Source organism: Ammodytes marinus (assembly GCF_949987685.1).
Source record: "Ammodytes marinus genome assembly, chromosome: 4".
NCBI classification, from domain to species: domain Eukaryota; kingdom Metazoa; phylum Chordata; class Actinopteri; order Uranoscopiformes; family Ammodytidae; genus Ammodytes; species Ammodytes marinus.
In genome coordinates this window covers 33423295-33445988 of record NC_137233.1, presented here as the reverse complement: position 1 = coordinate 33445988, position 22694 = coordinate 33423295, and the positions used below count along the sequence as shown (strand labels likewise).

The window sequence follows — 22694 nt, the reverse complement described above, 5'->3', positions numbered from 1 at the left end:
CTGAACCTCCCGACCACGGGACACAATGTGGTCCACAAGGATTTACCTCTGGTCGGTGCTCGTCTGGTTCCTTTTGTCGGCTGTTCTCCGACCTGTGGCTGGACTGTTCCAGTACTCCGCTGAAGAACTCCTCCGGCTCCGGTCTCGCCTGTCAGATCCTCCATCAGGACTTCTCCTCCACCTGAGCATTCTCTACATCCCTCCACCCAGATACATCCACCGTGGTTCCCGTCGGACTCATCACACTGACTCCTCCAAACCCATAAAGTAATTCTGGTCCACCTCACGCAGATCCAAGAGGACCACCGGCAGAGCTGTGGACCGCAGCGTGCTGGCCAACTTAGCCCGTGTGGCTACCGCTGAGACTACGGCTAAGTCCGACACCACCGCTCACTTCGCTCTGCTGAACGTCCGATCTCTCACCAACAAGGTGAGAGATCGCACCAAATCAAACTACTTTTCATCCATCATCAGCTCACAAGAAGGCAACTCTAAATTCCTATTCAAATTCATCAACACAACACTCAGACCCCCGGACTCCTTACCCCCCATCTCTACTGTACTTCCTTCTGCGACTCCTTAATGACATTTTTCAATAACAAAATCAGCAACATCCACCGCCAACTCACCAGTGACCCCCACCTCGCCACCAACCCCCTCCCTCACATACCCTGTGATCTCCAACTGCCAACCCAGTCTCTCTCTGCCTTCACACTCCCGTCTCCCTCTGAAATCAAGGACCTCATTCGTAAATCCAAATCTTCCTCCTGTCACCTCGACCCCCTCCCCACAGTCCTCGTCAAAGCCTGCCTTCCCTCTCTGCTCCCCCTCATATCGGATATCATTCACTCCTCCCTCACCACTGGAATTGTTCCCACCCCCTTCAAAACTGCTGCAATAATCCCTATTCTTAAAAAACCTGGAGCTGACCCCAACGACCTCAACAATTTCCGTCCCATTTCCAACCTTCCATTCATTTCCAAAATATTAGAAAAAATTGTCGCCTCTCAGCTCCATTCCCACATATCCCATCACAATCTGTATGAACACTTCCAATCTGGTTTCCGCCCCCTCCACAGTACTGAAACAGCCCTCCTCAAGATCACCTATGCACTCCTCATGGCAGCTGACTCCGTTCTCCTCACCATCCTCATCCTGTTAGATCTGACTGCGGCCTTCTACACCATCTCCCACACCATACTCCTCAATAGACTGGCATCCATAGGCATTCACCACACCACCTTCAACTGGTTCCAATCCTACCTCTCAGGCCGCACTCAGTTCATCAAACTCAAGTCCTTCACTTCCCAACCCTCCCCCGTCACCACAGGTGTTCCCCAGGGCTCAGTCCTGGGGCCCCTGCTTTTTATCATCTACCTCCTCCCCATCGGCAATATCTTCCGTCACTACAACATCCTCTTCCACCTGTACGCGGATGACACCCAGCTCTATCTCTCCACTAAACCTGACTCCGCCCTTCCACCATCACACCTCTCTCAATGTCTCTCCGATTTAAAAACCTGGTTTTCCTCCAATTTCCTGCAACTCAACTGCAATAAAACTGAGTTTCTTCTCACAGGTACCAAATCCACACTCGCCAAATTCAGCAGATTCTCTATCCCCATCAATAACATTCCCGTTTCCCCTCCCCTCAGGTTAAGAGTCTGGGTGTCATCCTCGATAGCACACAGTCTTTTCAATCTCACATAAACAATATCACTGCCTATATCCACCTCCGCAATATCAACCGTCTCCGGCCCTCCCTCACCCCTCACTCCACTGCCATCCTGGTCCACAGTCTAGTCACCTCAAGACTAGACTACTGCAACTCCCTCCTCTTCGGTCTCCCCCAAAAAACCCTCCACAAACTACAACTGGTCCAAAACTCCGCAGCAAGAATCATCACCAGAACACCCTCCTCTCACCACATCACCCCTGTCCTGCACCAGCTTCATTGGCTCCCGGTTCACCTCCGCATTCAATTCAAGGTCCTCCTCTATACCTTCAAAGCCATCCATAACCTTGCCCCCCCAAAACCTAACAGACCTTATCCGAATTGCCACTCCCTCCCGTGCACTCCGCTCCTCCTCCTCTGTTCACCTCACTGTCCCCTCTGCCCGTCTCAAGACGATGGGGAGCAGAGCCTTCAGCCGCTCTGCTCCCCTGCTCTGGAATGCACTACCCCCGACATCCGCAACACTGAATCCATAACCCAGTTCAAATCCAGACTCAAAACCCACCTTTTTAAATCTGCATACTCCATCTGAACCTACCTTCCTCATCACCTCACCACCCATTGTGTACTTATTTTAAACTGTTTTTAATTCTATTTGTGTACCTGCCTTGCTTTTAAACTGTATATGTTTTTGAATTGTACGGCGACCTTGAGAGCTTTGAAAGGCGCCTCCAAATAAAATACATTATTATTATTATTATTATTATTATTATTATTATTATTATTATTATTATTATTATTATTATTATTATTATTATTATTATTATTATTATAAGGGGCTGTGTCCACAGAAGTCACTTTTTTCTGGTCAGAGTACATGCAAATGTGGAAATCATGTCCAGAGAATTTCCAACACAGATAGCTCTTTGTGTTGTCGTTGTCGTCACGCATGTCAGTATAACTAATAGAAGGCTTCTAGTCCCGCTTCCTCCTAAAATTTGATTGGTTGTTCCGGAAAAGGTACATTGACATCTGGCGCCTTTCACCAAAAGTTAAAACATTTTCAACTTGAGACGCCCCGGTGCACTTCACCCAAAATCGTTAAACGTTGAGAACAGTGAAATGCCTGCAGTGAGAAAATGGCTAACACTGAAATCTCTAGGATCTATTCAGGGCTTGACCCCCGCGCTGTTATTGGTGGAGACAGCAAGGCTGCTGTTACACACCAACTTTAAAACATGTCAAACTTGAACATTATTTGTGTGGAAGCTGGAGTGAAATTATTACCAGACATTTAGGCCACACACTAACTTATTTTGACAGCATTTTGAAATTAAGATGAGAAAATCTTGCTGGAAAATTCCAAATCTTTCATTCCTTCGATATACTTTAAATCTAAAATGTAGGCTACACATTTGTTTGATACGTGATATATACCGTTACCGTGATATAAAATGACCTATACCGTAATAAAACATGTTGACCATACCGCCCAGCCCTATAGGCTGTGTATTAAAACCTGTTCTTTTCTGTACTGACAGGTAGCAGATCGTGAAAAGATATTGACCGATTTTGACAAAATAGTGATGTTGACGACTTCAGCTATGAAAGGTTAATTGAAGCTAGATTGTTGCTGTTGTCATAATACAATACAAGAGCAGATGTTCCTGTTCCAGTGTCATACGTTGACCATGTTACACAGTCTCTTAGAGCGGCTTGATTTCTTTCTTCTACATTTTGTCTTGGAGATGTCCTGTTTCTTATAGCAGGAGGAGCAAGGGAGCTATTGTGTAACCTATAAAATCAATGCCCTGGATGATTTTTATGGAAGAGGGTTTTTTGGGCCAGCTGTGCGAGGCATCTTATTATGTATCCTGCTCTCTCTGAGGCATTGTGCAGCTCATGTTGTGCCATGTAGTCTCATATGGGTTTTAAACACAGATAAAAAAAAAACAGAGAGAGCAGGTGCAACCGTGTAGTCCAGAAAGGCACTGGAGAGGAAAACAACAACATGCCGTATCCTGCCTTGAAGTGGTCCTTGTCCCCACGGAGTTGTGTGCGCTCTGCCTATCACTCTGTATGTTCCACTCCACACACACACAGACACACACAGGCACGCACGCACGCACACACACACGCACGCACACACACACACACACACACACACACACAGGCACGTGCGCACACACACACACACACACACACACACACACACACACGCACACACACACACACAGCAGCCAAAAACCCAGAGCCCAAGCTCCAAAATGGGCACTGATGGGCAGCTTCCATTGCTCCCAGTGTGGTACAGTATACAGTGGTCTACCTGGTATTTGAGCCAGCATGGAGTGTAAGGATCCCGCTGTGATGAATGGCCAAGCAGCTAAGGAAGGAACGTGAAAGGGAAGGTTTTTTTTTTTCTCTAAGGCTGTTTTTGTTTAATTGCTGCTATAGTCCAATAAGTTGTACGGTTCGATTGAGGCTAGTTTCATCAGGTAAATATAGTTTAATTCAAGCTCTGGTCGATTTAGAGATTTTTTGTGTCCATTTTCATTCCATAACATGTTTTATTTCATACTAGTGTAACCCTTATTTTTTGTCGGTAGCGTCCTCCGGTCTATTCAGGATGGTGGGAACATCCGGGTTACAATAAATAACTAGGTACAACTCTTCTCGGCGTTAATATCTCCTTTAATTTAATTAATTATTATTATTTTTTTCTTCATGTATCTTATATGTTATTTTGTATTGCATCTTGTATAGCACTTTGGTCAACTGATAATGTTTTTAAATGTGCTATAGAAATTATTTTGACTTTGACTATTAACTCCAACACGGCAACACAGTGGTCTCCCATATTTGAGATTTCTTTATTTAGAAGAACATGTAAATGTGCCAGATTTAGCCATGCAGGCTAATTTTCACCTGTAGTCCCTATATGCTCCCTCACTATTAAACTCATTCCCACACTTTACTGTTCCCCCCTAAAACAAGAGGTGGGTAGGAACTAATATCATGGACGTAAAACAGTATCACTTTAAATGTATACCTGAACATGCATATATTAAATAATAATACAATAATATTAATCAGCAGTATTATTTAAGTGAGAATGAAAATAATACAAAACAATGTGAATTGTAAGGTTACACTAGTATACATTTAAGGTCCAAAATGTACTTTGACTAAAACCTGTCTGTATGCATCTGTATGTTGCTCCTATACAACCATCTTTCACGGCAATCATCTCTTTTTTCAATACTCTGAACCAACAATCTCAATTTATAAATCACACACATCAACTCAACAATGCATAACCATTCGAAGCACTATTGAGAAATGTGTTACTGAAGTATTTGTCCACATGTTGTTACTGTAATTGTCTGATTTGTGATACGTTTGGTCTTACAAACAGGACGAAAATGCCTTTTCCTGGACCTGTATATAGTATTTTTTTATATATAAAAAAATAAAAAAGGCTGTATCCAAAGCTGTATTGTAAAAACATTGGACACTAACATGTTGTAAAAATGAAATAAAGATTATAACTCTGCCTTTATCCAACACTTTATTAGATTGTTGGATTTTACACAGTTAGCTAGATATTGCTATAGTGCAGGCCTCATCAGTTTGGCCTCGCCGCAAAACATTCAGATTTGATCAGTTGAAATAAATATGAACGTGAATAACTCATCCAGGTGCATATCTGGTACGAGCAGGCCGGACCCGGAGGACGATTGATGATATCTCATATCCAATTCATTCATCATAGCGACTGAAAGATACATTGAGTTGTGAATTATGCAAAAATCTTATGCAAAAAAACACATACTGTATTTTAAAATGATGCTCACTTCTCAAAATTGCAGGTTGTTAAAATGAGGCTAGATATACATATGGACGGTCTCTGGAGTTGAATTATCGTCTTTATGGTGCTAGTGAATCGGACAATGATGCAATGATTTAAAGATGTTGGATTATATAGTGTGTCAAGAGACCCTCATTGAGCATGTTCTATTCTGAACCCAGGTGCACACAACACTGGGTTATTGACCAGGCTAATGGAGCCCCACAATTACTTAATTTAATTTACAGCAAAAGTCAGTGATCAAATATAATTTGCATAGGAATAACATGATTATGATTAATTGATTACACATTTAAAATTATTGATCAGTCATTTCTCCTTGGTTCTATTTAATACGAGCCCTTCCATGCTGCCAAACTGAAGGCCTAAGAAAGCAGACAACTGCACAAAACTTATGTGCTGTGTTTTGATCTAGCTTGTTACCGAGGTTACGCATAGTGATTGTGCACACACATGATCCGAGTTAGCTTTAGTTTCACACACAACGTTCACACTCATGACTCTCAAATTGTGGGTGTTAATTAAGCATGCAGTTTCATTCAGCAAGATAGACAGAGAGGAAATAAATCACTTGGCACGCGGATCTTAAAGCTTCACAATGTATATGATGTGACATAGAGTTAACGGCTGACATCAAAACTCCCAGCAGCGACTGTGTTATCCGTTCTTCTTTAGTCTGACAGGTGTTTGCCATCTTGCCTGGTGTCCCGTTAGTGAGAAGTCTCACCTTTGGCTGATTTCTCACAGACGGTTGAGATGTCGTGTTAGGAAGTGCTTTCTCTCTCAAAAACAGTTTCTAAACTATTCAGCCTTCTGTAATCAGTCAATCTCATTATTTATTTCTGATCTACTCTTGACACAAACGACTTTTGATTACTTCCCATCTGATGCACAATTAATACAGTTCTTAAAAGTTCAGTAAGCGGAATTGCCAGTTTAGTTAACTTCCTGTCAGTTACTGCAGTTAGCAGTCCCCTCGCTCGTCCCTACGTCACCACATTAATGCACTGTGGTCTTCAAGCAGCGAGTTATCTAGCATCATCTCAGATCCATAAGTGTGATAAAACATGATAAAAACAATCAAAACAGACATTGGGAAGGATTTTAACCTGCTCCGCCATTGTAGGAGCATACACATTCACCCATCTGTCACTCTGCAAGTGCACCGGCAGTGAGACGGGTGCCGGTTTGTAGCGTTCTCTCTTCTGATTGGTTATTAGTAGTGGGTTCACAGAAAGGTTTATTTGCCGATTACATGCAGAGCGAGTGACCAAGAGATCGGCTTTATGAAACGTGCACACTTATATAAGTGATCACTGTATGAATAAAGAGCGATTTAACACTTATATTAACATAAATACATCACTTACTTCACCTTTAACATGTTTCCCAATGTATTACAACTTGTATACACCAAGTACATAAGGCAGCAGGAAGTTATAAACTCATTATTGCTTATTTTCTAATAAAACTAGAAAAAGTGTTTTCTTCCAAACAGTTGTACATGTTGTCAGCTGAGCTGCTTTTGTTCTGAGTTTGTCTTTCAGCTCAGCACTAAGATAAATCCACTCACACACACACAATCCTTTAACTGCACACTAATGTTCTTTATCCGTTAAAAACATTCTAATGTATTCCTAAAAACTGCACAAACTTCAGAGACAGTATTGGCCTTGTTCACTGTGGACATTTGAACTTGTTTTTGAACACAGTGTAATAAATCACGTCAATAATGCATTCCCTGTTGGTGTGCCAGCCAGGTCCAGGGCCTTTCAATAGGACACTGAAATGGAATAGAGCCATAATGAATGAGGTTAGTCACACTTGGACAGTATGTCTGTATAACATTAAAATAAATATGGGGTAAAGTTGCAGTTGATGAATAGTGCAATAGACTGATGTATGCCGTGTCAGGAATTGTGCACCTTATTGTAGAAGTATAACATGGTCTTTGCTTCCAAACTGTCTTCTCCTGCTGCTGATTCTAGTTGGCTGTGTGTGTGGGGGGGACTGTAATTAGTCATGACAACACATACCGCAGTGTCTCCCAAATTCCCCTGGTTGAATATGCAGACCTCATCCACATGAAAAATGGTTGTTTCAAGTGAGTCCAGATAATTACATTTTGTTTGTAACCTCTCACAGATCCCGTCATCAATTCTCAGCTCACCGCAAAATAACTTTGCTCGTCGTTTTTTTCAGCCGTCCTCAAGAGGTCTAAAACTTAGCAACACAGACAAGTATATTGGTTCCTTCCATTTTGTTTCATGAATAAAAATAAAGAAGAACAAACAACAAAAACTTTTTGGCTTAATTTAAAGCTGAGGAGCTTAACTCATGTCGCCCCAATGATGAATACTGAGTAATTACAACAACACTGTTGGCGCATGTACATGAGGTTAAGATTCAGTGATGGCACATGGATTTTATACCTTCTGCTGTACATCCAGGTTTTTTCATAGCAGTAGAATCAACAACTGAAACATTTCTTGGGATTTTTCTGAGCTCCTGCACCAGTGTCGGGGGGCGACACCAGTTTGTAAACACTGCCATACTGAGAAATACAGAGAGAGTTTTGTGGAGCTGATATGGGCTAACTTTGTGTCAAAAGGTTTTGCGATGGCTTGAATGTAACCGACATTCATGTATTAAGAAAAAAGTCACGCAATATAGCTTTGAAAATGAAGATTCTCCTATGCTTTTTTTTCGTCCACAGATCTCGTATTCTCCTGGATCTTCAACGAGTACCCCACGTTCGTCAAGCAGGACACCCGCCGCTTCATCTCCCAGGAGACGGGGAATCTGTACATCGCCAAGGTGGAGCCCTCAGATGTCGGCAACTACACCTGTGTGGTTACCAACACAGTCACTAAGACCAGAGTCCAGGGTCCACCCACTCCACTAGTGCTCCGCAGTGATGGTGAGTGCTGCTTCTGAGAACACACACTCATTCCCAGGGTTCCTCCCCACAGTCATGAAATTCCTTGAAAGGTTATAGGGGAGAACGGGGGAATGTGAGCCATCGGGTAATGTGAGACACCCCCTGTATCTAGGCAATGGAACACATGTTTGGTCATTTCCCCTTGGCCATGAAAGAGAGGACCTCATGGTGATGTTGTTAGCATGTTTATTTCGCAAAACATTTTTTTTGCATGTAAAAGTAAATTTTCTTGCTGTCAACTTAATCGATCATTGTGCCAAAGCAAATTGATTCAGGTAGAAAAACTTCTATCGTACATGTTGATGAACTGCCAACATATGAAACCATGTGATGATGATAACTGAAGATTAGCCTGATTTGCTGAGAGAGGTAGTTTTTTCTCAAATTGTGGCAGTGGGGTAAAGTGAGACAAATGATGTGGGGTAAAGTGAGACAGTGTCTGAGTCCTCTTTTAATTAATCCATTATATTTGAGGTAGCAAGGAGACTAGTTTGAATAAGACAAAAGACAATGTGGGCTGGAGGTGGGGGTTCATGGTTGATGGTTGAAGGGGTGTCAGCAAGGGCATGTTTTGGCACGTATGTATGTGGGGGACAGGAGAGTGACCTTTAACACCAATAGACTAAGTAATATGTATTTATTCAATGAATGATCCCAATAAAACAAATGCAGAAAAATATTAATCAAAGACTCAAAAGATGGAAAATGACAGCTGGGTCTAGTCCTGTGTTCTGAGTCCCTTTTCTATGAAACATCCTCATTTTAGCTCCCTTAGAGGGAAGCAAATGTAAAAAGTCTCACATTACCCCGTTCTCCCCTACATTTTCTTATTTTTTTAAAGATTTTTTTTTGTTGGTATTTTTAATGCTTTATTGACAGTGCGGAGAGACAGAGATGAAATAGGGTAGAGGGGAATGATGTTGATAGTTATTTGAATGATCACAAGAATGCCTAGGAAGTGTGTGTTTATTCATTTATGGCTTTTAAATGACAAATATAACACATGGTTAAAAAAAAGCAGAGTTTCATCATTGAGCCATATGATTGTGAAACAGGCTTAAATAAGGATAAGGAAATTGGCTAAATTTTCATTCCAAACATTAACGACCACAGCACTTGCTGGCCAGGGCGTAACGTTGTTTCCCAATTATTGCTGAGTGGCCTAGTCAAATTCATAGTTTTCCGAACAGATTTCCCTTTTATTTCAAATATGGCTGTTACAGAATATACATCATCTGTGTTGCAAAAAGACAGTTCTCTAAAATTGCAGTCTCAAAATTCCTTTAAAGAGTACATTTCTACAAAAGTATACAGGTATATTTGTAATAGTGTATGCCTATAAACACTTTTTTCTTTTGTTTACATGTATTTTGTTGGTGGCTGTTCTAAAACCAATATAATCAGTAATCAATGCAATCAAGTGTGCCTGCTGCAACACATGCAATTATGAAAAACATCACACTCCACAAAGCCACATTCATCTCCATCTTGTGTGTTGTGCTTTGAAAGTCAAATGGCTTCATTTATGTGTAATCAAAATTGTCATCCTGCCACTTTCATCATGTATTAACTTGGTGTCCTTTTTCTATTTTTAGTCATACTTAAAGCAACTGCTGTACTGAGAAATTAAGTTTCTCCATTCTGCGCTTGGACCAAAAGATCTATTAAAGGTTCAGTAAGCGGAATGGTCAGTTTAGCTAACTTCCTGTCAGTTACTGCAGTTAGCAGTCCCCTCCCTCGTCCCCACGTCACCATTTTAATGCACTGTGGTCTTCAAGCAGCAAGTTATGTAGCATCATCTCAGATCCATAAGTGTGATAAAACATGATAAAAACCATCACAACAGACATTGGGAAGGATTTTTATTTTTTATTTTATTTTTTTAAGATATTTTTTGGGCATTTTTATTCTTTATTGATAGTGCAGAGAGACTAAATGGGGGTGAAATGGGGGAGAGAGGGGAGTGACATGCAGAGAACGACCGCGGGCGGGAATCGAACCCGGGTCTGCTGCTGGGCCCGGCCCGGGGGGGACGCCCTACCAAATGAGCCAAGGGCGCCCCCTGGGAAGGATTTTTACCTGCTCCGCCATTGTAGGCGCATACACATTCGCCCATCTGCCGCTCTGCACGTGCACCGGCAGTGAGACGGGTGCCGGTTTGTAGCGTTCATTCTTCTGATTGGCTAACAGTAGTGGGATCTCCTAGAAGTTTATTTGCCGATTACATGCAGAGTGAGTGACTGAGAGATCGGCTTTATGAAAAGCGCACACTATATAAGTGATCACTGTATGAATAAAGAGCGATTTAATACTCATATTAAAGGCCCTGGCAACCTACAGACATAAATATATGACATTAATGTTGGGTTTCTCTATAAGCTGTTTACAATAATCCGATTAAAAATACATTTTCATAAATATTATAAAATTGAGTCTAAAAAACTGCGTTTTTGCTGTCTAGAACATTTTGCAGGGCGGTGTGGGCGTGGCCAACAACGTTCTGAAAGGGAACGTTCTCTCTGTCATGGCGCTGAGCAGGTTAAGCCCAGTTCAGACCAAAGATTCACCACACAACGAGACGCAAACTTGAAAATGCTGCAAAAGCTCAATGAGTCTGACTGGCAGTTCACACTGCTGCACCGGGCTGCGGTAGCTGGTTTCCCTAGCAACGGTGAACGCACAGAGCCGCAGCTCAGAATCACTTGCATCCTGCTAGAAAGTAACTTATTATTATTAAAGGCCTATAGGTTTGCAATTAGTTGTATTTTTTCCCACCACAACCGCAACCTATTTAATTGAATCAGGTGTCAGTGTCACAATGAAAATATATAAAAATATCTCATATTTATTGTTATCTCTTATTAGTTTATTTCCCGTTTAACTTGCAAAAAATCTATTTTAGGCCGATGCATTTTTAAAATCAGATTTTTCTGAGGATAGGAGTGGGAAGAGAGAGAGAGAAAACGGAGTCTGATAATGTTGCTCATCAGGTGAGCTGATGTTGTGATATGCGATTTGAATTAAGAGGGCAAGGAGTAAACTTGTGAAATATAAAAAAGACAATCAAATGAGTTCAAACCAGCCGGCCAGTTGGATCCTAAACATGCAGGCTAAAGTTGTCTGGGCGGATCAACAGTGTGGAGACCCGCTGTTGAAGTGCGCTGCAGGCAGCTGCGGCAATAGCCTATTCTAAGAAGGGGTGCTGACAAAAAAAAAAAAAAAAAAGAAGCTCAGCCTGCACTTGACTCGTAACTCGCTACATTGATTAAAAAAATGCACACCAATGCAATAGTGTTAGCCTACGTGCAGCGGTGACACAGGCTACCGTAGATTGGTCCGATTATAAGGCGGGGATTTCCCCCTGGTAATAGGTCGTAAAAAGTCGGGTCGTTTTATATTCGGGGTCTAATATTCAGCGTTCAGTAGGCCAATGGACTGACCGTTACCAGAGCGATCATTCAGCTTCAGGGCTTGTGTCCAACTTTTCGGGTGGACACTGGCTGTGCTTTCGGAAGCGGTCGGGACATGCGTGTGTGATGGGAGAGAGAACGATGTGACGAGAGGAAAAAAAGCCACGGGAAATCATCAGCTCCACATCCCCGCACTGAATTTAAAGCCTCGACTCATTATGTTGCGAGTCAACGTCTCAGAGGCACGAATCGGTACAGCGATCGACTTCGCTTTTTTGCTGTGGCAGGCGTAGTGAGGAGAGCTTGCCAACTGCGCTGTCCTTTTACGCACCAGTGCCACCACTGCCTCTGTAATGTTCAGATGTAATCATTTGCATCAAAGCCCTTATGATAATAAGAATGAGAGGCTTTATTTAAACCTTGTCCATGCGCAGGTGCTTATATTAACTATGTCGGCTCTAGACTGAAACTCACGGAGCAGGGCGGTTGTTTCACTTTACAGTTAGTCGCGCAGTCCGTTTGGGGACATGCAATCAGAATCCCCGGTGATAATTTAGCCTTAACACACATAGTTTTTCTGCACGGCGGCTCGCAAGGTCTCACTGTGAACGTCACCATCACATTTTCACCGGGAGACGCAATGCTTCGCTCAGACAGGGCTTTGAGTGTAGGCTCAGGCGCAAAGAGACAGTCTGTATCTCTTGCGCGGCACCAGAGAGATGGTACAGAATTGTTTTTAAGAACGTGTGACAACTTACGCCAGAGACGTAAGCCAAAGTTTGAATCAGAAATGTTCTAACGGTCTTCCCAATGCATTTTAGAACGGAGAACAATCGCGTGACGACTTAAGCCAAAGTTCTAATGCAACATTCAAATCAGGAATTTTCAAATGGTCAACCAACTGACATGACAGTATAGTATGTCTGCGGGAGATTTATCAGACATTCCTTAAACCTTTCATATACATATTAACATTCATTTTACCCCCCAAATAACAAATAACATAGTTACAAGGATTTAGTGAATTTGGGTTGCCAGGGCCTTTAACATAAATAAATCGCTTACTTCATCTTTAAATACAGGCTGTGATTAAAACGTGTTCCTGGGCCTAGCCGTGATAAACACAATAACTCATTTACTTTGTTGATACCTGCGAGTAGGAGAAGTATTTTTTAAGGGATACAAAATGGAAGTCAAAGGTTAGTTATCTCTTTGACTGCGTGGAGCTGATGCTTTAGGCTGGCCTTATCAAGGCACTCCAGAGGAAAGGTCATTGTCAGCCACTAATGTTATTGGAGGGCTTCTGTCCCAGAAAACACGCTCCGTTCCATATCTAATGTAATGCTGTTCAAGAAATATGAAGCCAAATGTTATTTTCACCAGTAATGTCTATTTGACATCTATGGGTTGTTATGTCTTCCAATCATTTATGGGGCAAACTGCGGCAAAATGCCTATTTCAATCTCCCTATTAATGATTAAGCATACAGAAACACTTACCGGTACTACTGGTAATACGTACAACACACAATAATGCAGTTTTTCCCAATGTTCTTGTCAACAATTAGAACTATTCAGATGGAGCATCCACTACTGGTGTATTAATGCATACCATGTGGTAAAACATGTATTCTTTATACTTATGTTCAACTCATTCAAAGGCAGCTTTATTTTATTTGATATATTATACATGTGTTTACAATATTCTAATACATAATTACAGCTATAGCCTCACTGCACTGTTTGATATTGAAAAGTAAAACGATTTATAATCACCCAATACTCTGTTACATTGCTTTATCATTACTACATTATTAAAAAATAGGATATCAATGAACTGTATGCAATATATGCAATGTATCCAACATTCTACATTTGAAAAATACAGATACAAATGTAAATGTATGTTTTACTTATTGGCTGATGTATATACTGTGTATATATTTTTTTGTATTATTATTATTTGAATGATGAGGAAGTTGTTGGTGGGAGCTAGCTGGCAATTTTCTTAATTCATTATCTGACAAGTCAAACATTGTACTTAGCTCACTTAATCCAACTAGCTAAAAGAAAAAACAGGCAACTGGGATGTCAGTATTCTTTTAACAGTCAATATACAGTCCATGTACAGTCGTATGGATCACTTAAATGAAGTAATAAATGCTATTTCGTTATATTTCTGTCGAAATGCATGTTGACGTGTGTTACTTCACTGGCCTATTTGTTGGTTGAAAGACAGATTCACAAATAGCTTGTTCCATGTGAGAGACCCCTTTTTCAGGCAATTCCCGAGCACTTTCCTCCCCTTCTTTTTTTTCAATATACGCTGGTGCTGAGTTAGATAGCTAGGCAGGCACAATGAACAGTTGTCCCCCTACTACAAAAGGTTATGCTATGAGACTATTACCCCGTCCACTTCCACCTGTCTGCTTTAAAATGGGTGATAGCGCTGTGGTTACATTCCCGGCATATGAGACAGTTTGTGATAAGGATCTGAATTAGCTTTCACAGTCACTCAGGGAGCCATCGTGATAACACATGCCTCACCAAATCAGCCCAGATGAAATTGGCCCGTTTCCTCCATCTCTAGAGCTATTTGTGCAACACAGCTCTGAATTACAGCAAATGGGGGTTGGGGAAAAACTATCGTTAACACTGGTGGGTGTGAGTGCCTTCAAATACCCTGCTGTCTACATAGAAATTGGCAAGGCTTTGGATACATGAAAGTACGCGCCGATTACAAATCCCATTAAGATAATTGACTTGGTGTCATTTTAAAGGTGGAGGCAGGGATTCTGGATGAATCACTTTTCAGTCAAAATCAGTGAATATCTCCTCATGTTCCGCTACCTGTATCCTTTTTATATACATACAGTGCCTTCCAAAAGTATTGGAACAGTGAGGCCAATTATTTTATTTTTGTTGTAGACTGGAAACATTTGGGTTTGACACCAAATGATGAATATGAGACAATAGCTCAACATTTCAGCTTTCATTTCCAGGTATTTACATCTGGATCTGATACACAACTGAGAAGATAGCATTATTTGTAAAGGAACACCACATTTTTAGGTGAAAAAGAAGAATGCAAAAGTTTTGTGATGTCAATGGGTCACATGCTTGATGCAGTTATTGCAAGCGAAGGTTTTGCAACAAAATATTAAGTCTTATTCACTTTAATTTATTTTAATTAATTTTATTTTATTTGTTCCAATACTTTTGCTCACCTAAAAATGTGGCGTTCCTTTACAAATAATGCTATCTTCTCAGTTGTGTATCAGATCCAGATGTAAATACCTGTAAATAAAATCTGAAATGTTGATTCATATTTTGGTGTCAAACCCAAATGTTTCCAGTCTACAGCAACAATAAAGGAATTGTCCTCACTGTTACAATACTTTTAGACCAACCAGACTTGATTTGCGAATAAGTCTCTCCCGGAAGCTAGAAAACACCATAGAGCCACCACATCCCCATCTCCTCCTTTGTCCGGACATTTTAGCATGCACAGCAGCAGCAGCAGCAGCAGCCATATTATCATCCAAACAGAGCTGCTTGCACTGACATGGAAAGGGAATGCTTTGTAGACACAGTGGCTGGACCCAGGGGGATTTTTTTTGTATGGGCCCCATTTTAAGGGTTCATAGCTGTTAGCACACTACAGCACGATGAAACTCATCTGGATGTGAAAGCTCAAACCATCTCTGAATTCTCAAAAGTTGTTTTGCTTACCGTTCAACATCAGTGTGTGTGCATGTTCCCTGGAAAGTTGTGTGTGTGTGTTTTATGTCATTCTTTTTTCCAATAGGAGAGAGCACTCTGTGACAGCACTGAGAGCAAAGCGCCTTGCTGCTGCTCACATCGCAGTGTTGGGAGTCGGAAAAACATTTCAGCTTATAGTAGAAAGAGAGTTTTACTTGAAAAGGCTTTTTGAGCCGCCGAGGCAGAAGCCAGAACTTGTGTCCTTTGCTGGAGTTGTTTAGCTCGAGTTACAAATCAAAAGTATAGAACTTTGTGGGCTTTTTTTTGGGGGGACTAACTCTGAGACATTTTTGCATTTGTTTCCCTTTTCAGGTGTGATGGGTGAATACGAGCCAAAGATTGAAGTTCAGTTTCCAGAGATCGTTCATGTTGCCAAAGGATCCACTGTCAAGCTGGAATGCTTCGCTCTGGGAAAGTAAGCTTAAGTGCACTCTGACTCACACTCAGCCCTGCTCACTAGCGTTTAAAAAAAAAGATTGTCCCTGCGTTCCAAATCACATACTCTTTCTTTTTACTCCACTACATACTAAAGTACAGAAGAGTTTTAGTACCACAGGAGAGAAAGAACATCAGATAAGGAAGTTTTCTTTTCATTAAATGTCAAGAATAAAGACAAATACTCCAAAATGCTATTGGAGTTAGTGGGGCAATTGTGTATTTTCAGCATACTACAAATGACGTGCATGTATTGGGACATCCTAAATCTTTTTCTGGCATACTAAATAGTATACAGTATGGGGATTCGAACGCAGGGATTACCAGAAGGGAGCTGAGAGTTTTTTCAACTGCTCTGCTGCATTTCTCACGTGGTCAGAGGCTCCACGAAATCTAGGAAATTGGAGGTTTTACTTGTGGTGTGAAAATACTCAGTTAAAATATTTTTTATTTCTTTTTCAAACAGACTGTACTGAAGTCCAGGGCTATGACGTAGGCCTGCAGATATACTGTAACACTTCTACTGAATTCTATGAAGTCATTTTTTTGCAGTTTAAAATTTACCGGGCAACAATAGCCCTTCATTTTTACATGTCAGAAGCCCAGAGCCGCAAACCTCAAACACTCAGAGCTGATGAGACAGACCCTGCGTTCCAATCCCCATACTTCTCTACTATTCAGTATGCCAGAAAAAGATGTAGGATGTCCCAATACATGCACGTCAATTGTAGTATGCTGAAAAAACATACATGCCCCACTAACTCCAATAGCATTTTGGAGTATTCGTCTTTATTCTTGAAATCTTCCTTATCTGATTTTTTTTTCTCTCCTGTGGCCCTAAAACTCTTCTGTACCTTAGTATGTAGTGGAGTACAAATAAAGAGTATGTGATTTGGAATGCAGGGTGTGTTAAACATTTTGCTCCAGAGCTGCCCCAGCTGCTGCCAATCAAGAAGCAGTCTGTTGTGTGATGTCACCTCCAGGCGCTAAGTAGCTGGGAAGTGTAGTCACTGACACAACACACATGAACATAGCTACAGCATGTCAACAAGCAGCTCTAGTAAACAAAATAATATAAACAGGAAAGGACCCTTAACATGCCTGTAACAGTCCCTTCAAACCTTTATGACAACAGTATTATAGAGTGGCCATGGAATTCAGCTGAATTTGAAAGACCAAAGGATAGCCCCTAACAGCTCTTGAGGTATACATAAAGGGTTTTAATCAAATAATACAAGTTAGATCTAAGTGTGATTTATTATCCGAGACATTAAATGCTGTTAACACACAGTAGATGATGGTCAAATGTAGCCATGTTTAAGATTGTTTCAGGATATTTATCTGCTTGTTATCAGTTTAGGCATTTTTCACTACTTACTTTACAAGCAAAAAGTCCTTCACAAATACTGTATGAAAAAAAAACGATTACTTCAAACTTGTCTGCATCCCTTTTGTCTCAACAGCCCGGTACCGTCTATCAACTGGAGGAGGGTGGACGGTGTGCCCTTCCCGAGGAAAGTGGACATGAGGAAGGCCAGCGGTGTCTTGGAGATCCCCTACTTCCAGCAGGAGGACGCCGGCACTTACCAGTGTGTGGCCGAGAACTCCAGGGGCATGAATACAGTCAAGGGGAAGCTCTCCTTCTACGGTAGGTCCATCCTAACACACATGAATATTTGACCAGTGTTCTCCTGCATCTGTCAGACCCGCTCAGACTGAAAAAGCAGACACTTAAAGCGGGGCCCTCATGACGCCATCGCCAGGGCCCCGCGTGTGGGCGTACAGTACACGAGATAGGCGGGCTCCTTTTAACTGCGCACATCAACATGATTAAAGGCTGTCAGCCATGATGCCTGTTATATTTTGATCCAGATTAAAGGGAGTGATGCGGATGAGACCGAGCCCTTGGATGCGACCTTGTTGGTTGAAAGCCCTTGTATTGGGGGTTTCCCACCAGATGGCTTTGGGTGATTGACATCCAACTTGACTGGAGATCAAAGCCGTTAAATGTGCTATACTTAGACCAGTGGCACATATGTCAGGGACGTCATCTCAAAGGCAGCAGCATCTGGATTGACGTGAAAAGGGGGTTAGTAGAGATTTACTCATTGTCACATTGGGACACACCTATCAGATACTAGAAGTCCTGTTAGATACTGACACGTTGTTCCAAAATGATCACACACTCTGCTGGTACAAAATGATGGATATAATACATTATTAAAAAAATTGTCAACAACAATTAGACAAATTGGTCCCAATGTGTCTATAGCACTAGTTAGGTTTAGCGACTGAATCTGTGGTGCATTTATATTTGAATTTTTAAAATCAAAAACACAAAAGAAGATTTTACCATTATTACAAATAAAATGTTTGGCAGAGACTGACACAATGTCAGTTCCATATTATTAACTATTTAAGTATTATATATTTTAAACTGGTTTTGGCCATTTCTTGAATACTAACTGCAAACAAATATACCATAAGGAATAGTGCATGATGTATACTGTAGACTAATAGTACTATAGCTGTCATACCGAGGTAATTGCCAAATCATGAATGGCCCTGGTCATGAATAAATGGATAGAACAATGCCATAACAGTTATGGTCTCATAAAATGTTGACCTTTTGCTGTGAAAGGTTTGCCAGGCAGTTATCTTGCTTCGTGTGAAACCGTCTTTGGTTTTTTAGTCCGACCTCGACTGCCCTGTTTTTCCTCCTGCTGATTTTGTCAGCTGTCAACTCATTTGGGGCATTAAAACAAAGTTTGCCATTTATTTACAAGGGAAACCCCTGGAAGCTATTAGCCTGGTTAACTGTAACAGCCCAGCGGCATGCTGTGACCATGAGGCACGCTTTGTCCTTTGAGCTATGGTCTCTCTCTCTCTTCCTCCCTCCCTCTCTCTCACACTCTCTTTCTCCCTCTCTCTCTACCTCTCTCTCTCTCTCTCTCTCTCTCTCCATCTTCCTCTCTTCCTCTCTCTTTCTTTCTCTCCCCCCTCTCTCTCTCTTTCTCTCTCTCTTTCTTTCTTTCTCTCTCTCTTTCTCTCTCCTGCTATCTGCAGTCTGTAGGTAGGTGATAAAAATCAGTAATCTTATTTTTTGAACTTGCCTTTGAATTAAGCCTTTGAGACATTGGCTCAGCAGTGTAAGCCAACAGGAGAATGGATAAGGGTTGTATCACTGGTAACATCCAAGCAGGCTACAGAGGAAAGAGAAGCAGGGGGCTTTGTGTTAGACAGAAAGAAAATGAAGGTATTACTTTATGTCGGTGCTACGTTGTCAAAAGCATTCACACATTTTCAATGTTATATAGTGTACCAAGATGCACCCCGTTTTTGTGTTTAAGACCGGTTAAACAGTATTATCAGTGTATTTGTATTGATCTAGATATGTCAAATTTACACAAGTATTTTAAAGACTGTAGAGTCTTCCATCACTTCGTTTCTCTTTATGTAATAATAACTAAAACAAGAATTCTTCAAATGTGTTGAATTCCAGTTAAGTTTGAAGCTTGAGGTTGAAATTAGATCCATTTGATCTTAATGCAAAACAAGCAGCCACCACATCTCCTCATGAGTATGTTTTACTTGTTCTTTAACTTATACTCAAGCCAAAGTCAATGGGGGTTTGTTGTAACAATTCCATCTCTGAAAACAAAACATTTTGCTCCTCTATTGATGTCGATATTTACTCAAAGGGGAGCAACTGCATGCAGTTCTGTGACACAGGTTACACTTATACAGCTCCGGAAAAAAATTAAGAGACCATTCTGTCTCAACCCAAAATGTTCATTCCACTCAAACATATGCCTATACATAGTAAGTCGAGAGACACTGAACATTTGGAGTGGTCTCTTCATTTCTTTCTAGAGCTGTAAGACGAATGCCAATCTATTGGCCCTGCTTTTAGCCCTTCTACGTTTGCTCTGATTGTATGTGCGCTAGGCAGAGATGGGGCTGCCTCCTTTTATTTGGTACGCGTTGAGAGTGGATACCTTCTCAGCGGCGGGGGGAATAAAGTGAGGGACCCTGGCTGGAGGAGATAGAGACAACAACAACAATGCAGTCTCTCTCAGGGGGTGTGGCCAGCTCAGCCAGGCTCTGATGGAAGACTGCAGTAGCATGGAGCGACGTGATGCTAAATGACTGTCTAATAGAGCCACTCTACCATCTCACTGACTCTGAAAGACACACAGGAAGTGGGCTTCTTCAGGTATAGGGACTGGTATATAGGTTTGTTATGTTTGGGTCTGGCAATCAATCTATTTAAAGGCAAGTCATCGCTAAATGAGTTAGTTAACGCGATCTATCCATTTTTTTTTTGTATTTTTGAAATTCTATTATTTTGCATTCCAAAAAAAGTTTTGAAGTCCATGTTAACAATGCAAAGCAATGCTTACCATTTGTCTCAGTTGGGGGATCAAATGAATGCAAAGAAAGTTACTTTATGAGCTTTACTTTTAGATTTCATTCCGACTTGTCGACTGAGCTGTTTGTACGTTTTAGTTTTGTAATTAAAATGAGCTGTTAAAGGTGAAGTAAGCGATGTATTTATGTTAATATACGTGTTAAATTGCTCTATATTCATACTGTGATCACTTACATAGTGTGCACGTTTCATAACTCTGATCTCTCAGTCACCTGTTATCTGTTAATTAACTTTTCTGGGATTACAACAACTGTTATCCAATCAGAAGAGAGAACGCTACAAACCGGCACCAGTCTCACTGCCGGTGCATTCAGAGAGCAACAAATGGGTGAAAGTGTATGCGCCTACAATGGCAGATCTGGTAAAAATCCTTCCCAATGTCTGTTTTGATGGTTTTTATCATGTTTTATCACACTTATGGATCTGAGATGACGCTAGATGACTTGCTGCTTGAAGACCGCAGTGCATTAATGTGGTGACGTAGGGACGAGGGAGGGGACTGCTAACTGCAGTCACTGACAGGAAGTTAGCTAAAAGAACCATTTTGCGTGTTCTAAAGTAAGGCATCTACAATGACGAGATGATATGCATGTTACATCTCATACTGACGCTCTCAGTAAAAACTAACCCTGCGTTCCGAATCGCATACCCTTTCTTTTTTCTATTCTACATACTACATCCGACAATAAAAAAAATCTTGTTAGGATGCAGTAGGCATAATATTGGGACATACTTTTAATTATTTATGTCATCATAACATTGCGCCTTGATCTTGCCTCTCGCTTTTATATCCGTTGCATCCCCGTTTGTTGTCATATGGAGGCTCCGTCGATGTGACGTCACTTCAGGTACGCACTGGATTATGGGTCAGAGTCGCCCAAATAGGATGCTGTTTTCAACACTAAAAAATCTTGGCCGGATGTAGTAGACACCCGGGTCTTTCTAACCATCCTAAACCATCTACTCTTTGCTCAGAATGGCAACAGCTCTTTCTCCACACCAGTTAAATGTTAATGACCGCAGCCCCTCTATAGGACACATGGTCCACACACACGTCTCTTTGATTGATTTTGATGTTGAATCCGTGCACGTCAACAACGTAAACACACAGTACACACATGCGCTGATACCTCCCTCTGGTCTCAGCATCCACCTCTTTTTATCAGTCTTTACTCTATGCCTTTCTAAAAAAACACACGCACGCGCACACACGCACGCACACACACACACACACACACACACACACACACCACACACACATCGACCACACACTGATCTAATGCACAGAGATAGTGGGGGGGCAAACACACAGTTATTGAATTTTTTCGCTGTGTTATCCTGCTTTACTCAAAGGCAAAAAAAAAAATACTGTATTGCAGAAGCCAATTAGAGTTGGGGATTTGTACTGTTGCCGAAAAGCCACCACCGCCGCAAAGGTCAGTCCTTGAGACGAGTGGCACTGGGTGAGGTATGTGAAATGAGAAAGTGTGGTCAGCCATTATTCTCTGTCCTGCCACTGGCCTTGTTTGATATAGGATGATAGTGGCTTGACCTACACATCAGAGTACTACACAGAGAGAGAGAGAGAGAGAGAGAGAGAGAGAGAGAGACAGAGCGATAGAGAGAGACAGAGAGAGAGAGAGATCTTTTTTTTTTTTTTTTTTTTGCATTTAAGCATTAACTAGTCTTGAGTTACTTGCATGACACAGCAAGAATCAATTCTGCCCTTGTATAATTATACCATCATTTACTCCGATTGTATTGGAAGGGTGAGGGTTTTTATGGCCAACCCCCTCATGTATATGGCTCTGGCTTTTCATCACTTATGTTCTACTGGACGCACACTGGGAAATGGAAAGAAACCTTGAAAGAAAGAACGTCAGCGATTATTCACCTTATAATAAAAGCAAAGTGGCCCCAAAGTCATTACATGATACACTAACACACAGAGGAAACTATATCCAAATCTTGAATTGATATCCTTTATTTTGATATTATTATTATTTTATGGTCGCAGAAATGTTGTCAGAATCTTCAGGTGTACATGTCTTTTTTTTAAGCTATTAAGTGTTATTACATAGCCTATCTGTAAACTGGTATGTAAACAAAGGGTATGTGAACAAAAGGGGCCCGACGTAGCTAGCAACATGCCCGTTTACAGAGCCTAGGCTG

General features: G+C 41.3%; 1 protein-coding gene across 1 annotated transcript in view; it reads left to right on the top strand.

Annotated features, from left to right (window-relative positions):
* cntn4 (contactin 4) overlaps positions 1-22694 on the top strand; it is a gene marked incomplete at its 5' end in the record, with an annotated part of 163059 nt that overhangs the window by 79919 nt on the left and 60446 nt on the right. The window contains 3 exons of the mRNA XM_080026764.1: positions 8260-8463; positions 15968-16070; positions 17554-17738. Coding sequence (XP_079882890.1) covers positions 8260-8463; positions 15968-16070; positions 17554-17738 — 492 coding nt within the window. The remainder of the gene's footprint in view (positions 1-8259; positions 8464-15967; positions 16071-17553; positions 17739-22694) is intronic.